The sequence below is a fragment of the Phialemonium atrogriseum genome (assembly GCF_030411735.1).
Source record: "Phialemonium atrogriseum strain 8032-3 unplaced genomic scaffold QBC33scaffold_1, whole genome shotgun sequence".
Lineage (NCBI taxonomy): Eukaryota > Fungi > Ascomycota > Sordariomycetes > Cephalothecales > Cephalothecaceae > Phialemonium > Phialemonium atrogriseum.
The window spans coordinates 1674197-1691047 of record NW_026848138.1 but is presented as its reverse complement, the minus strand read 5'-3'; the positions used below and the strand labels follow the sequence as shown (position 1 = coordinate 1691047).

Below are 16851 nucleotides of genomic sequence, written 5' to 3'. Positions count from 1 at the left end.
TCCCAGTCCATCCTTCACCTCCAACTTCCATAACTTTTATATGAGGAAAGACACCACAGCTCCCCCAAGTAGGTAGGTAAGCAGTGACCAGTCGGACAATTTGCGCATCGCGTGTCCAACTGACGCGACAGCAACACGAGGTCTAAACCTAGGCACTGCCGGACATTGCAGGACACATGGAGCAAGACCGAAGCTGGCATGCCGTGGATAGTAATAGAGTACCTATTTAGCTTGAGCAAGGCGAAGGGTTTTCATCGTCGACTAGTCTCTGCTTGTCAATGGGCTTGTAAGGAATCGTGCACAAGGAGAAAGCCATGGACTAGCTTTCGATGCGCTGGCGAGGTGGAATAGATCTTACTGAGTTGCAATTTTGCTGGCTTTTCCCACGACATGCCGAACATGAGTTCCGGTGTGGGCTAGACCACATACACGGACACACGGGAGTGGGAAGACCATTTGTTCTGAGTCCTTATCTGCAAGGCGGATAGCCTTTTTGATACATGGCATGCATGGGTGTTTGCATGGGGCAGCAATGCCCTGAAGACGGTTGCCGGTGAGAGAACGACGGCCAGGCTGCTCGTGTGGAGGTGAGAGGTGAAACAAGGAACCGAAAATGATCGCATTTTTCCAGTCTACATGTCCGAAGTCGAGGCGCATTGTCTCGTGCCATTAAATACATGGCGGCGCGGAGAAATAAACAAGAAAAGAGCCCGATGAGTGCTGGCCCTTGCGAACCAGTGAACCCCCCCCCTTAAGACCAACGGCCGGATGCCAAACCCCAAGTTGGCAACGGTGTCTCCCTCGCGACAAGGCGCAATTATGCGTCGATCAGGTTCTCCCCCTCGCCCGATGTGTCCCTCGTGTCTTTCGTCGGGGCCTTGCCCTTGCCCTTACGGTCTGCTGCCGTTCGCTGGTAGTACTCGTTGATGATCTTGGCAGGGATCCGGTTCAGCATGTCCTTGCGGTAGATTCGAAGCAAGCTCCACGCGAGGTCGAGGGACTCGTAAATCGTTCGGGACTCGTACGCCCCTTGGTTAATGAAGGTTCGTTCGAACTTGTCCAGGAACTCCAGAGACAACTTGTCCTCGGGGGACAGCGCCTCCTCACCAACCACGGCCTTCATCGCGGCGGCATCACGGCCAATGGCGTACTTTGCGTACAGCTGGTTTGACACGTCGCCGTGATCCTTGCGCGTCATCCCCTCGCCGATGGCAGACTTCATGAGACGCGAGAGAGATGGCAAAACGTTGATGGGGGGGTAGATGCCGCGGTTGTAGAGGTTTCGGTCCACGAAGATCTGGCCCTCTGTGATGTACCCCGTCAAGTCGGGAATGGGATGCGTGATATCGTCGTTGGGCATGGTGAGAATAGGAATCTGCGTGATGGACCCGTTGCGACCCTCAACACGGCCTGCGCGTTCGTAAATGGTCGACAAATCAGTGTACATGTAGCCTGGGAAACCTCGACGGCCCGGCACTTCTTCTCGCGCAGCAGAGACTTCACGAAGAGCATCGCAGTACGCTGACAGGTCAGTAAGGATGACCAAGACGTGCTTTTCAAGCTGGTAGGCGTAGTACTCGGCGGTGGTGAGAGCCAGGCGAGGGGTGATGATACGTTCGATGCTGCTCCGGCGTTAGCGATTGAGGACTGGTCTGAAAAGGAGTATCTCGAGAGACGTACGTTGGGTCATTGGCAAGATTGAGGAAAAGAGTCACGCGCTCTAGGCTGCCATTTTCCTCGAAATCCCGGGTGAAGAAGCGTGCGGTTTCGAGGTTGACACCCATGGCCGCGAACACGATGGAGAAGTTCTCCTCGTGCCCATCATGAACCCCCTTGTTCGTAACCCCATCACGCTGGACCAAGCCAGCTTGGCGGCAGATCTGAGCGGCGATTTCATTGTGTGGTAAACCCGACGCCGAGAAAATGGGGATCTTCTGCCCACGGGCAATCGAGTTCATGGTGTCGATGGCAGAGATGCCCGTCGAGATCATCTCCTCTGGGTATACCTAGCAGTATCTTAGCAGACGGACCTCGGGCTGGCGACGAGGCAACTCACTCTTGAGTACGGGTTGATAGGACTGCCATTGATATCCAAGTACTCCTCCGCTAAGACCTTTGGGCCTTTGTCGATTGGCCGACCCGAGCCATCGAAGATGCGACCCAACATATCCTCTGAGACACCAAGCTTGAAGCTTTTCCCCGTGAATTCTACTTTCGTCTGCCCGTATCCATCGGTTAATATTGCCGAGATCAGGTCATAGGGGTGGTTATTTGCTCACCTTCTTCACATCGATGCCTGGGGTGCCTTCGAAGACCTAGCTCTCTGGTCAACCAGCTGCTCCCGAGGTTATTATAACATTTCGACAAATTACCTGCACAACTGCTCGATTTCCTGTCGCCGCCTAGTCAATAATGAGCTTCCTCGGCTTCCCAGCTGGAACACTAACCTCGAGCCTCCAGGACTTGACCTGAACGTTCAGTTCCATCGGGAAGTGTGAGGGTAACGATCTCGTTGTATCTCGGGAATTTGACCTTGCAGGTCTGTCAACACACCAGCACCCAAGTCGGGGAGGGGAAGCACAAACATTGTCGAGGATGACCAGAGGCCCGTTGACACCACTAACAGTGTTGTATCGGATTCGGGGGGTGACCGAGTAGGACGAGGATTCTCGAGGGTCGCTCATCGTGAAGAGAATGCGGCGGGTCAGGCCCAGATAGAGGGGAAAAGCCGGATAGAGGAGAAGAAGCTCGGCACCCGCTCCGGATATAGCTGAGGATGCTTAGCGGAGGTGCGAATAGGATGGCTGGAGGTGAGGTTGGCAGACAGGAGCTAGTTAGTAATAGGTAGTTAACTGCCCAATATCTGTATCCCGTAGTTCCCCCAAGGATGGAAGCTTTGGCCGCCTATCACATGACGGCGTGCTACGAACCCCGCAGCTTTAGGTGCATGGTTCCATGTCAGAGCTCCCTACTGAATTTTGCAACCTCCTAGAGCTCTATGCATTTTGCGTTGAAGCTCTTATTATACTCGGGCCTGTCGACAAACGAGAACGAGCGCGGCCACTGTGAGGGCGCGTGAAATCACCTTACCTCACCGCGATGCGATTGACAATCTAGTCCCCGTCAAACAGCAATCATGTCAAGCATCTACAATCTCGAACCACAGCCGACGGCATCTGCGATCATCCATACGACCCAGGGCGAGATTTCTGTCGAGCTTTTCGCAAAGCAAACGCCCCTTACATGCCGCAATTTCCTGCAGCTCTGCCTTGATGGCTACTATGACAACACCATCTTCCATCGCCTTGTCCCAGGCTTCATCCTTCAGGGCGGAGATCCGACCGGGACTGGCAATGGCGGCGAGTCGATCTACGATGGCGGTGCCTTCAGCGGGGATCTGGATCCATGGCCAATGGACCAGAGAACCGGCAAGAATGCGGGGCCCACGGGGATCAACTTCAAAGACGAGTTTCATTCGAGGTTGAAGTTCAACCGCAGGGGCTTATTGGGGATGGCGAACGAGGGAGCTCAAAATACGAATGGGAGCCAATTCTTCTTCACGCTCGGCAAGACCGAAGAGCTAACCGGCAAGAATACCTTGTTCGGCAGAGTGGCTGGTAATACCATTTACAACTTGATGAAGATGGGAGAAACCGACGTCGAGGAGGAAGGCGAACGGCCCGTATATCCTACCAAGATCACCAGCGTGGAGATTGTCGTCAATCCTTTTGATGATATGAAGAAGAGAGAAAGGGTGGCGCGTACAAGCGTCCAGAAAGCACCCGCGGCGGCGAAGAAGCAGAAGAAGAGAAAGGGTGGGAAGCAGCTGCTAAGCTTTGAGGATGAGGAGGGTGACGCTGACGCCCTACCCGTGGCTAAGAAGGCCAAATTCGACACACGGATCGTAATGGACGCTGAGGACGAACAACTCGAGTCGTCGAGGAGCAAGGCAGTGAAGAAGACATTGCCGAAGGCTGCGAAGGTTGAGGAAAGAGCAGTTCCGATGAGGGCAAAACCAGAAAAGGAGGCACGACGTAGGTCGAGTAGGTCGAGTAGTGCGAGTAGTGCGAGTCCTACTCAACCAGAGCCTCCCAGACGAGAACATCCGAGACCAGAAGCGACGTCGGACGAGGAGTCGGAAGCGGAGCCGGAGCACCCCAAGAAGAAGTCTCTCCTTGAACAGACCAATGCCGAGATTGCAGCCCTGAAAGCCTCTATGAAGCGGAACATCCAGATGGAGCCGGTAAAGGAGAAGAAAAAGTCTGCACTGGAGCAGCTAATACCGGAAACCTCGATACGAGGAAGAAAACGACGGCCAGGAGGGGCCACCGCATCAAAAGATGCCCTCAAGTCGTTGGAGATGCTCAAGGCGTTCCAGGCGAAGCTTCAACAGGCACCGTCAGAAAAGGCCCAAGGAGAACCAGAGCCCTCGGCCCCCTCGGCTCAAGGTGTGGAAGACAGCAGTGCCAAGGATGGGGTGGATGAAGGAGAGGTTTGTGACCTCCACTTCATTGCCAACTGCCAGAGTTGCAAATCATGGGACAAGATTGAAGCCAAGGAAGAAAGCGATGACGAAGGCTGGATGTCTCATTCATTGAGCTTCGCCGCGGATAAGCTGGGCAAAGACCTCAGTTACAGGAAGAAGGCAGAAGAGGAGCTGGTAGTCATCGATCCTCTGGAGAAAGCTCGCACGCTGAAAGAAGAGAAGCGGGCAACGAGGGAGGCTCGGTCAGGGGGCTCTGGCAGAGCATGGGACCAGGCTCGGAATGCACAGTTGGCAAAAGCTTCTGCCTTGGCTGGGAGAGGTGCCAAGTAGATACTGCATAGTACCTAGGGTAGATCTCTTGCACAGGTGGCCTTTATATGTATCGAGATACCCAATTCTGTCAAGTCCCCTCAGTCTACTAAACATGACGGCGTCGAAGCCGCACCTTGGATCCAGGTTACTTGGTTGTACCTAAAGTGCGATACGATACAAGTGGTCAACTGCTTGGGAGTCAAAGAAAAACAAAGGCATTGTTGCCTGGAATCAATGGTGAGATGGAAAGGAGTACCTAAGAACCCCGCCATCGGTAATCAACGGCAGTCATCATCCATTAGAAAAAAAGTATATTTCTTTGTACCCATTGTCCCCACGTGTTGGTTACGCTGATATCTGTTATCTTCCTGGCCGCTGATTGGCTTGGAACGCTAGCTCGTGCTTCCGTGAGCCTCAATCGCAAGTTGAAGGCCCGCAGTCGAAAGCTGTCGCGTTTTTGCCAGTCCAAGCCCACTATCCTTACATCCTCTTCTGCGGTCTCCAGTCCCAAGCGATTGATTCGTCCCTTACTCCTGAGCCATGAGACGCGCGGTTTAAGACAGACTCCCACCGGCAGATAAACCACTCCTGGCGCAAAGCATCTATCTGATGCCAAATGGCAAAACCCCGACTCTAAGGACGAAGAGACCGACTTTTCAACGCTTTCATCCGCGCCGAGACACCCATTGCGTCACCCCGAACATATCGATTGTCTGACGGGACAACACGCCTTTGCTCCTATTCCAGGCTGCGAAACCGCGATAGACCCGTCTCCTGCCTGCCTTGCTGAGTCAGGCTATCGACCTGTTAACGACGTCACTTCACTTCAATACGAGTATATAACGAACTGTTGCGGGCTTTGGTGGTGTTTCCTGGAGGTTTACGTCGCTTTTGGTTGATCGCAATTCTCCAGCCACATAGACTGTCGAAGAGGGCTTGCCTCCAAGCAAACGGTAACCTGCAGCAGGCCGCCGAACCAGCAAGCAGCCCGGCTTCCTTGCGTTTAGGAGTCTCGGCCCCGACAATTTGTCTGCATCGTCGGTTGCTACTTGGTGGTCGAGGTCTCTTTCCCAAACCCACCCGGCCGCATGTATCCATCCATGTCTTCCCCGAATTCGAGAAAACGGGCTGCCCCGGGGGCATCCCCCGTCGTACCGATACAGCAAATGCAGCAGCCCTCATACCCCACCGCGCAGCCGGACCAAGGATTGCGGTGGGATGGCGGAGCCGTTGGAAGCGATTTTGTGGATGCTGGATCGAGGAGTGTGAACCCGTACGGCATCATTTCCACCCCAGCCCAATATGGACAAGGCATTCCGGCAGCTCCTTCTACCGCGCTTGCACGACGGGGCATGGGCCAAATGAGCCAGGCACTGGTCCCCACGACCCCGAGGCAGGCATTTGATCCCAATTCGGGAACTTGGAACAGCTTTGGCGACGAATCATTCTTGCAGCCGCCAAACCCCATGGATGACAATGACAATATCGAGCTACTTGAGGAGCGTGCAGCGCGAGCTAAGAGGGACGCGCAGGCAAAGCGCAAGCAGATCCCTCCCTTCGTTCAGAAGCTCAGCAGGTAAGAATTGCAACTGACCGCTTCCTCTCACTCCGTGATCAAGGTCACTAACGGTGAACCCCAGCTTCCTCGACGAGTCCAAGAACACAGAATTGATCCGCTGGTCTGATAAAGGCGACTCGTTCGTTGTCCTTGACGAAGACGAGTTTGCAAAGACGTTGATTCCAGAACTCTTCAAACACAACAACTATGCGTCTTTCGTGCGGCAGCTGAACATGTATGGCTTCCATAAGCGCGTCGGTTTGTCAGACAACTCGATGAAGGCGAGCGAGAGGAAGAACAAGAGTCCGAGCGAGTATTACAATCCATATTTCAAGCGCGGCCATCCAAACCTTCTATGGCTCATCAACAAGCCAAAAAGCGGCGGCAGTAAGAAGAAGGGCGCCAAGAAGGAAGATGGCGACATGGACAGCGAGGATGATGGGGCGGTCGAGGAGACCCTCTCTGCCCAGCAGCCCTTCATTACCACCAATGTTGGGAACAGAGGCGCTGGCATTAGCGAGGTCGGGCCGCTGCAGAAGAAAGATCTCGTACAGGTCAAATCTCAGATCGACAAGCTTCAACAACAGCAGCTCGCCATCTCACAGCTAATCGAGAGATTGCGTCGAGACCACAACCAGCTGGTTACCCAGGCGATTATGTTCCAGAGCATGCATGAGCGTCACGAGAACTCGATCAATGCCATCCTCAACTTCCTAGCCAATGTGTTTCGAAAATCGTTGGAAGAGCAAGGCGGCGCCCAGAGCGTCTCGGATCTTCTTGCGAGCATCATCCCCGGCGCACAGATGCCGCAGGGCAGTGTCGTGGACCTCGACGATTTTGTCAAACGACAAGCTCCCGACCCGGCCACGGCGAGCACTCCAAAGAGGCAGCCGCGGCTGCTTCCGCCCATCCCGAATCAAGCCAAGGCTATGAATGCGGCAGCTTCTCATGCGCCGCAGGCGCCGTATCAAGCTGCGCAGCCGATGGGTTCTATCACAGAGCTTTTCGACACGTCGCCGTCTGATACGACCTCACCAGCGTACCTTCACAACGAGCTTCGAACAAATCCCCAGGAAGGCATGATGAAGATTATTCAAGACACAAACGCGGGCGGCACATCCGGAATTGACCTTCCGAACGTGGCGGCCAAGACGCCAGTCACCATGAGCCACGAACAGCGCAGCAAGATGCTGAATATCATGGCAGGCCAGTCTTCGTCGGACTCATCTTCGGTCCCAGCCACAGCCGGCGCCCCTCCGCTTCGCCCCTCCTCTTCACCAATACCACCACCTCACGCATCGTCGTCAAGGAGCCCCAACATGGGCCTATCCCCTATCTTCCCCTCCATACAACCTCCTTCTCTCTACGAAATCCGCCAAACGCAAGCCGAAATGGAGGCCTTGCAACAACTGCAGAGCGACCAGGCTGCGAAGCTCGACGAACTATCCTCTATCCTCGGCCCCTTGAGTCCCTCGGGGCGTATTCCTGGCGTCGATGAATCTGGAAACCAGACAGGCTACTTCGACAACATCGACTACGACCAGTACCTGGACCCGGTTGCCTTGGACGACCTACACTACGACGGAAATGACTTTCCCGGAGGAGGTGTTTCGACGGGCAATATAGACGGCAACGATTTCAACTTCAGCCTGGACGGGCCGAACGACGTCGCGACGGCCAGTGCCCCTCACCTAGCCACCAGCGGTGGATTAAAATCCGAGGGCGTGCCCGAGAGTGCGCCCGGAAAGGATACGCCAAGTCCAGCAGGCACTGAAGAGATATTGCGCAACGACCTCGATACGCCCGAGCGCAATTCGAAGCGCCGCCGCCAGTTCTGATTACCGCCTGTGATGAATGCAATGCCGGGGCTGCCGGCTCTCCAGCGCCCAGACTCTTCCGGGCCGGGGGCAAGGGGTTTCTTCTGACCAACAATTTTCTCTTTTCCCTTTTTGCTATTTTGACGGCCAGAGGTGGCTGGCCTCACACCTAAGGGAGGCTCTTCTGAAGTAGTTAGATATCCGCGGAGGTTTCCGCAGCTGTTCTTGCGCGCTCCATTTTTACTGCATTTCTCTGCCGGACAAGGTGCTTCGACATTGAGAGTGGCTGGTACCGGTTGCGCGGGAAGCATATGACATGATGACATGGAGGGGCATCTGTGAGGAAAGGCGTTGACTGGTATCGTCCAACAGTTGTGTAAGAGGGTCATATCTGAAGCAAGCAAGCTTAGTTGGCAGCACAACATGACTCCTTTGATCAGGTTCTGCTTGTGAATATGGAAGTTCCGCAATGTTGGCATGTGCGTCGAAATACAGGTGTTAAAACTGTCAGCCGATTCGGTATATTGTTGCCATCCTTGAACACCAAAACGGACATCTGATTTACAAAGAGCCTTCATCTGGTCGGCCGTGGTTTTCCACAGGCCCTTGGTAGTAACCAGCGTACCATCTCTCTAGTTGACGGCCTGCCTTGCCTCATCCTCTGCCCCTCGGCCGGGTTATCACCAGGCCTAAAAGCCCTCCACCTTCATATACAGGAACTCACGGAGGTTACAAAGTCTCCTCAAGGCTCCCGACATCTCTGTTTTTCGCTGCTCCCAGGGGAATGACCTGGCTGATCATGCCTGAAATCACCGGCGGTCCATTACCGATATGAGCGCCGTGTGGTCGTCGACACGGCCTCATCTGAGTTTCGCCTCCCGAGCCAGGGAAACCTCCTCATACCGGCGTGCTTCTGGGCTGATCCCCAGTAGCCGATAGGCAAGCCATTTCGTTTCACGACCGCCGAGCAACCAAGCACATGCCCCGAACTGCCGCGGGGGCGTTCTTCTTCCTCCAGCGATAAAAAAGCGCCCCCCCCCCCTCTGCCCCAACAACGCAGTCCGTCTCAGCCGGCGAGCGGGTTCGCGTGGACGGTGACGCTCTCAATGCGGACCTGCTTCTTGGGCCTGTGCTTCCTGTCGACCTCGAGGGCCTCGAGGGCGGCGAGGGTGGCCAGGCTGTCGTCGCCGACGAGGCGGCCGAATACGGTGTTCTGGCCGTCGAGGTGGGGCGCCGCGCCGAACAGCACAAAGAACTGGCTGCCGTTCGTGCCGGGCCCCTTGTTCGCCATGCTGACGGTGCCGCGCGCCGAGTGCCGCAGCCCGGGCCGGATCTCGTCGCCAAAGGTGCCGCCGTAGATGGACCGGCCGCCCTTGGGGTTGTCGGGCGGGGAGGGGTGGGCGGGGGCGCCGGTCTGGACCATGAAGGTGGGGATGAGGCGGTGGAAAGGGGAGTGGTCGTAGTAGTTGGAGGCGCAGAGGGCGAGGAAGTTCTAGGATTGGGGGGGGGAACGAGGTTAGCCGGAGAGGGGTTGGGTTAATTGTGGCGGGCAAGGTCGCGGCATACCTCTGCGGTTTTGGGCACGCTTTCGCAAAAGACCTCAATCTTGAGGTCGCCCAAGGTTGTGTGAAGGGTTACTGACATAGTAGCGACTGGGAAGCCTTGCCGGAGGAGCTTAAGGGTAACTTGCTGCTGATGGGGGTGAATATTGCGATCGAGCTTCAGACTGAGGCTTAGATTTCTTATCGGGGTTGGGTCTGGAGCTATGACCACCTTCTTATCTTTTGAGGCTTACCTAACTGAGATGAGTTGTCTTAGCCTTGGTAAGCGGGCATTTGGGAGTGTTTACGGATCCGTAGGAAGGTTGAGATCCATCGATATCATTCCTCGGGCTGTCGTCAATGTCTTATATTGCAACTTTAATCGATAGTACTATTTCGTATCTACACTTGTCCAGTCGCTTGTTAAGACGATACAGACAGCAATGCTTTCACACATTTATCTTAGTCTGTATGGGTTACTTCGCACAGCAAGCCTTGTTTGTCTGGACTGAAGGCGGCCCTTAGCCGGAATTCGGCAACGGCGAAACATGTCGACTCCCATTGGCAGCTTGTTGGTAGGGCTGATGGGGGGATCAGCAATTCCTGGTTTTGCTGCGACTTCGAGATCTCCTCAGCCCACAGCCCTAGAGCAGCGGCCGCTCCCATTTTTGGCTGTGCTTTGGAGTCTGGATTTCAATCTTCGGTCTTTCTCGGTTGGGTGGTAGTGTTACGTAGTTGGACACCATGAGAGAAATGGTCAGTGGTTCCATGGGAGCTGCGGGAACGCTGTAGACCATGCACGGCATTGTCTGTAGAAGAGATTATACTGGCTGCCTGCTTTTTTGGGGCACATAAAGGCTGGGAGAGGGCGCTTGTGCGCCGTTGTGGTGCTTGTTGTGAGCGGCTAAGAGGCGACAGATAAATTCGTACGCAACCCGCAAACGTAACCCGTCGCACCTGGGGGGTTACATATTACATGCAGCATTTGGTGTGCCTGGCTAGGTACCCCAGTTCTTCCGCGAGAGAGAGGACATAAGCTGAATTGCAGCTCTGTGGACCGCCGTCATTGGGATCCTGCCAAACTGCCAAACTCAAAATCATTCCATTCTCGATTTCCACCCCCGCCCGCCGTTCTCTTTCCCAATTTTGGCGCGCTTCCATATTAAAAATCAAATAGGGGAGGTGGTTTGCTGATTGTTTCGACTACGCGCCGCAAAGCCTATCTCGACAAGCCTCGACAAGCCTCGCATACCCCACCTCCTCCTAAGCCAGCCGTGCTCCACCTCCACTCACCTTCGCCGACGCGGCCACGCCGGCGGCTGGGATCCCACCTCTATGACGGGACGAGCCCGCGCCGTCGCGAAAACAGCACCCTAGTCTCCATCTCCATCCCCATCCCCATCCACACCGAGTCTTCGCCTTGGGCCACCTCCCCAATCCTGGCGTGAACAGCAGCAGGATGAATGTTCAGAATGCAGCTGCATCCGTCAGGGTCTCCGGGCCGCCGAATAGCAGCTTCCTAGTGGGCTATCCAGGCATCTCTGCGACATTAGTGAGTCTTTTTTCTCTCTCTCTGCCAACCTCGACTTCCCAGTCCTGGCGATCACTCATGGGTTGCCTGGGTGGTCAAAGGGGAACAACAGGAACGAGTATTGGACTCGGAACTGATTCGTCATCTGATTGTTTGCTAACCAATATTACCCCCCTGCTTAGCCAAGGATAGAAGGCAGAGTCGAGATACGACCGTCGTCAGGGATATCCGCGCCAGTCAACGTGTCGCTCGTGCGCATATGTCTCCAGCGCCGCGAGACGATACACCCAGCCGCCGAGAATGTAGCCAAGCGCCACCTGGGCACGCCGAGGAGAGAGACGACCGATGTCGTGGGCAAAGAGCTCCTGTTATTTCGGTGTACGAGCGGCAGGGAGTCCGACAGCGTCATCGCCATGGACCTCCCCTTCGTGTTGTTCATTCCCTTCGGCAGGGGCGGCGAGGAGTCGAACCGTCGGATACCGCCCGCGAGCCTACAGCTACCCAGCCGCATCGCCGAAACCTATTACGAGCTCGTTGTCACAGTACAGCAAGGCGCGAGCGTCCAGAATAAATATGCCTTTCCGATACCCCTCCAGCGCTACGACACCCTCTCCACCTTCGGCATGTATAATCGTCCCGAAACCAAGGCCGTTACAGTCGACAACCTCGTTACCTTAGCAATGTCGCTCCCGCGGTGGAGTTACGGACCGCTGGACCCAATTGCTGTGTACCTCAAGTTGACTCCGAACCCCGACTGGATGACCAAGGCAAAAAGGGTGACCATACAGAAGATCACGTTGAGCATCGAAGAAGAGATTACCTTTAACCCCGAGGGTGACGAGCCGACGAAGAAGATCAACAAGATTGCGAAACACACACAACCCGTAGGGACCAAGCTTCCTGAGTCGGGATACGTGGCGCATCTGGGGCTCGTCTTCCCATCCAAGGATTTAAGAGACCCCGAGGGGATAATAAAGAGGGGCAAGCCTGCGTTTCCCATGTACCAGGTTACCAGCTTCACAACGACGTCGACGCTCTACAAGATTGAGTTTTACTTGAACATCAAGGTAAGCCGACCCCCCTCCTTTAGTTGAGACTCCTTCCAGGCCGCGGTTCTCATCGGGGATTTGTATTACATATAGGCGCATATGGCTTCGGCCCGTGACATCACGCTCCGCCAACTCATTGTTATCTGTCCGATGGACCAGCAAGCCTGTAAGGAGGAAATGGACGCCATCGAACAGGCAGCGACGGATGCTTCCCACGTGGACCCGAACAACCCCATGCTCCCGGCTCGAAGGATCGTGTATGCGGGTGAAAAGGATGCTATTCGACATCTGGGCTTCTGTGAAGTTGGAGGAGCGAAGAAGATGCTCATCGAGTAGCCTGCGCTGCAGAGGAAGAAGGATGAAAGGAGATTCAACGCCGCTAAAGAGCCGACCGAGTCGTCGAGTGCCGAGGAATAGGAGCCAGCGGCCCGGTTCGGAGCGGATGAAACCCGATGACCACGGAGAAGGACCTTGGTCTCGAAGCGTTTCCCGAAGCGCGGCGGCATAGCCTTGCCCGAGAGACGGAGCTGCCATGGGATGACGAGGGCTTATTCGGCTTACGCTCGCCCGCCCATTCTCTGTGAGCTTACCCAGCACTGGTTTGGAAGAGCGGGAGGGTTTACGACTTGAATTTTAAATTCACGAGAGTGGTCTAGACCTCCATGATGCGATCATGGCTACATTCTGAGGCTTAGCAGAGGATGGAAGCCATTCAGCATTGAGTCATCAGGCAGTGCAGGACGACAAGGGGAGCTCGCTCGGCTGTTTCTGCTGCGAAAGTTTTTTGGTAGAAAAACCTCAACTTACGAACGATACGTACATGGCGTCATGACATCCCCAGGGAGACCCCTGGTAGGGTCGGAGTTTGGAGCATTTTTGGTCTGGCTTTTTCTCTTCGCGATCTCTTCCGGATGGCCTGGCAGGGGCAAACCGGCTTCGGAGGGTTGTATGATTTACTTGATGGGTATTTTGGGACGAGGCCCCTTTTAAGGAGGCCCGGATGATTTTTTTTTGGGAAATGGAGGCGGCTGTGTTTTATGGAGAAAGGAGGCATTTACTCGGCCTTTACTTGCGATCAAACCGCGTCTTCGCCCGCAAATCTTCTAATTGGGTCTTACCGCCTGGAGAATTTGTGTAAATAGAGACAAGCCCTCAAGGTTAGGCCTTTCCTTGGCCACGCACACCAAATTAGGAAGCACGATCAGCTCAGATGCCTGACCTTTTAAGCATCAGGTAATGGCAGAATGGGAAGAAGACCCTTAAGAGAAAAGAATATAGCGTTCAGCCTAGGTTCTAACTTTTCCTCTGGAGCTCTCTCCGATCGCCTGAAGCGAGCTTGAAACCTCAATTCGGTCAGTCTTCATGTTGACTATCTCTGGACGCAGCTGTTCAACGCCTGTGCTAGCCGGCCTGAAGGGGCCGCCGGGACAGCGTATAGCACCCTACCTTACTATGGTCAGGAGGCATGTAATGCAGCACATTTGAAGGAAGAACAGAAATCAACGATGATCCTTTAATTTCTGACCCAAGGAACCTTGTAATGCGCCAGAATCGTTCGGTTTCTAGTCAGTTAAGTGCATATTGAGCGCAAGATCTCAGATATTGAGCTAGTTGATTAAGTCTGTACTGTACAGTGCGTTCCCCGGGATCGGCGCTGTCAAAATTTCCAAGTCTATACCAAACCATCATTCCGCCGACAAAAACAAGCCCTCCAGGAACACACATTCGAAAAGGGCCGTTTTATACCCCGGGGACTACGATCAGCACACTTCGAATGCCCGTAGCCAGAATACCACCGCTTTAGCTCGCACACCACCCCCCGCTACGAGGGGTAGCAACCATGGCCTTTGATGACGACGACACCCCTACCGCCGCGCCGGCGGCGGCGGCCGCGGAAACGGACGCGCCCGAGGCGTCGGAGGACGCGCCGACGGCGGAGGAGGCCCTCGAGGAGGAGGCGCAGGACTTCCGGCTGTTCGCGGCGCTGTTCCGCAAGAAGAGCGTGTCGGCGCAGACGATCCGAAAGGGCGAGAAGGACTTTGAGTCGCACGGCACGCGGGCGCAGCAGAACGCGCTCGAGCAGAGCCGCCAGGCCATGGAGGACGTGCTCAGCTACACGCGCGTGTACAAGCCCGGGAACTGGCTGCGGGGGTGGTACTTCCCCGACCGGTTTGCCGACTGGGCGGCCGACGGCGGCGAGGCGGGGTTGGCTGAGGAGTTTGGGGGGGCCGGCGGGGTAGGGGACAGGGATGCGGATGCGGATGCGGGTGCGGGTGCTGGTGGCTCCGACAAGAGGAGGTACCTCGACGCGAGGGATCGGGTCGTCGTCGTCGAGGGCGCCGGCGGAATCGTCAGCAAGACCATTGGGAGGGTCGTGACCGGGCAGGCCAAGGACCGCGCGGCGAGGGACAAGATGTGGCTGCTCCCCGAGGAAGCGCTCTTCCTCGTCGAACGAGGTTCCCTGGACCTCTGGTGGCCGATGCGGGGCATCGAGACTGTCTTTCCACTCGAGCCGAAGCAGGACGGTGGGGAGGTCACTGGCGAACAAGGCTCAGGGTCTGCGGACGATGAATACGACTTGGGTCTGCCGCTGAGCCTTGAGGCTGCCTACTCTCTGCTCATCGGCAACGAAGGAGAGCGCGGCAAAGTCACATTGCAGAAATTCCAGGTCTACTCTAATCTCAAGCGCGGTGGCTACAAAATCCTACGAGCGCCCCAGGCCGTACGGCCTGCACGCCATCCGCAACCTATACAGACGCCATCCTCAGTCTGGCAATGGCTGTTCTCCCTCCTGTTTGCCGAGGAGGAACCGCACCACCAGCCTTACGGGCCTCTTGTCCGGCCGGGACTGTACCGTTCGTACAAGTCGATCTACGGACAACTAGCCATCATTCCTCGGCATAAACCGACCACGGAGCCGTCGTGTCCCTGGCCCGCCGAGGAGCCGTTCCGGATACACTTCCACGTGTGGAAGTCCGGGACGACCTTCTCCAAGACCCGGCCGCCGCCCCCGGATTTCTACCTGTCGGTTGTCGACGCGCAGGAGTCGGATTTCCCGACGCTCGAACAGATGGCCGCGCTTCTGGACTCGTCGCCGTGGGCACCCCCGAAGGCGGAGTGGGCGGTCCCCGGCAGGCTGTACCAGAGGTTGAAGCACGGGTACAGGAACGTGATTCTGGCTGTCGTGGACCACGGGGTCGTCAACTATCTGCGCGTTGCGGAGACGGCGTTTGGGGAGGAGTCCCTGGTCTATCGGTTTGACTACAAGGGCGGCCACAGAGGCGGGAAGAGAGGCGGAGGTAGGAATGGGTCGAGAGGGGGGAGAGGAGGAAGGGGTGGGAGGGGCGGCAGAGGCGGAGGGAGGGGCAACTAGCATGGCATGCCTTGAGCAGAGTTAAGAGGCCGTCGGGTCATGGCAATTCAATGTTGGAGTGTACAAAGTAGGAAGAGATTCCAGTGACGATGGCCAGATTTGGGTCTGCTCTTGCAATGCCAATACCCTTGCCAGAGTTACAAAGACTCAGTCTCCATCCCTTCTCTCAAGTTTAGGTTCGCCTGACAACTCATGATTGAAGGGTTCGGACGGCCAAAGATAAATACTTCGGCCCAAGGTCAGCAGTGAGAAACCAAGACCGTCCAAACAAGGGAAGACGATAAATCGGATGACGATTCCTTGCCATAAGTAAGGAAACGGAATGCATTAAGCCGAGGCGACCTGGCCGAAACGCAGCAAGAAAGAGGTTACACATCATAACTCAGCCTTGAGATCGCATGTCGGCATTAAGCATTGGTTCACTCCTCACATTGCGGAACCGAGACCTGTGAGTTGTCTGAATGCTATTGGGGGGTTGAGAGGACCAACAGCCGGGCTGGAAAATTTGAGCTAATCCGTAGAATTCCCCTGAATTCCACCACCCACCCCATCAAGTCGTTGGCAGGGCGGGAATTGCGGGAAAAGGGAGCATTAAGGTTCGCCATCAACGACGGGAGTGCCTATCCAGGTACGTATCATCTTCGTATCATCTCGTATCTCGCCTGCCGAGTCCACCTACACAGCAGGCGCCTGTCTTTGTAGCTTGGCGTTGGCTTGCTTGAGTTGGAACTGCCGCCCCAAGTCACCCTTGCAACCGTCGCTGAAATCTGATTGGCATGTTAAATTATGGATGAGCCCATGTTTGCCTGCAGAGTCGTCACTCGTCAGTATGCACGCAAGGCCAGTTTTTGGCTGGCAGGAGGGCCAAGGACGACATGAAACTGTAATATTGAGGGATAATCAAGACAAAAGTCAATTACTTCATTGTTGCCAATTTCCCCCTCTCTCTTGTCCTCTCGCTTTTTACTGAAAAAATAATCCCGCCTCAGAAGAATGGAGGGAGTAAGTAGGTAAATAGGTACTCCGTATTTACCTCTACTGTTATCAAGAGGCGCCAATTCGAAGACTGCAGGCGGCTGCCCAAAGAGTCCCTCGCTTAGGTCTTGCCTCTTGACGGGAGGACTCGAAGTCGTTCAATTTGGCTGGAGGATTGACATGATTGATTCAGGTGCTCAGTTAATTAC

The 16851-nt window shown here is 55.4% G+C and overlaps 6 protein-coding genes across 6 annotated transcripts; 4 read left to right on the top strand and 2 right to left on the bottom strand.

Moving 5' to 3' along the window:
- Nucleotides 1–737: 737 nt before the first annotated feature.
- QBC33DRAFT_26522 (V-type proton ATPase subunit B) lies at nt 738–2858 on the bottom strand. Its single transcript, XM_060423131.1, has 7 exons — nt 2586–2858; nt 2448–2532; nt 2373–2392; nt 2280–2315; nt 2057–2218; nt 1681–2006; nt 738–1622 (listed from the first exon to the last, which is right to left on the bottom strand). The coding sequence occupies exons 1-7, from the start codon at nt 2682–2684 to the stop codon at nt 818–820; spliced, it is 1533 nt and encodes a 510-aa protein (XP_060288881.1). The 5' UTR covers nt 2685–2858; the 3' UTR covers nt 738–817.
- Nucleotides 2859–2919: 61 nt separating this feature from the next.
- QBC33DRAFT_25729 (putative peptidyl-prolyl isomerase) lies at nt 2920–4856 on the top strand. The gene has a single exon (XM_060423073.1). It carries the CDS (start codon nt 3137–3139, stop codon nt 4814–4816), a length of 1680 nt encoding a protein of 559 aa, XP_060288880.1. The 5' UTR covers nt 2920–3136; the 3' UTR covers nt 4817–4856.
- A 1030-nt stretch (nt 4857–5886) lies between these two features.
- QBC33DRAFT_442576 (stress-responsive transcription factor hsf1) lies at nt 5887–8194 on the top strand (the record flags this gene model as incomplete). The annotated part of the gene is made up of 2 exons (XM_060424194.1): nt 5887–6374; nt 6439–8194. 2 exons carry the CDS (start codon nt 5887–5889, stop codon nt 8192–8194), a joined length of 2244 nt encoding a protein of 747 aa, XP_060288879.1.
- A 1045-nt stretch (nt 8195–9239) lies between these two features.
- On the bottom strand, nt 9240–9817 carry QBC33DRAFT_510508 (cyclophilin-like domain-containing protein; the record flags this gene model as incomplete). Its single annotated transcript, XM_060425775.1, has 2 exons — nt 9240–9665; nt 9740–9817. The coding sequence occupies 2 exons, from the start codon at nt 9815–9817 to the stop codon at nt 9240–9242; spliced, it is 504 nt and encodes a 167-aa protein (XP_060288878.1).
- Nucleotides 9818–11024: 1207 nt separating this feature from the next.
- On the top strand, nt 11025–12875 carry QBC33DRAFT_25750 (uncharacterized protein). The gene is made up of 3 exons (XM_060423074.1): nt 11025–11266; nt 11428–12312; nt 12388–12875. The coding sequence occupies exons 1-3, from the start codon at nt 11174–11176 to the stop codon at nt 12628–12630; spliced, it is 1221 nt and encodes a 406-aa protein (XP_060288877.1). The 5' UTR covers nt 11025–11173; the 3' UTR covers nt 12631–12875.
- A 1080-nt stretch (nt 12876–13955) lies between these two features.
- QBC33DRAFT_615248 (tRNA-splicing endonuclease subunit sen54 N-term-domain-containing protein) lies at nt 13956–16032 on the top strand. The gene is made up of 2 exons (XM_060432627.1): nt 13956–15593; nt 15803–16032. Exons 1-2 carry the CDS (start codon nt 14135–14137, stop codon nt 15841–15843), a joined length of 1500 nt encoding a protein of 499 aa, XP_060288876.1. The 5' UTR covers nt 13956–14134; the 3' UTR covers nt 15844–16032.
- The last annotated feature ends 819 nt before the right edge of the window (nt 16033–16851 follow it).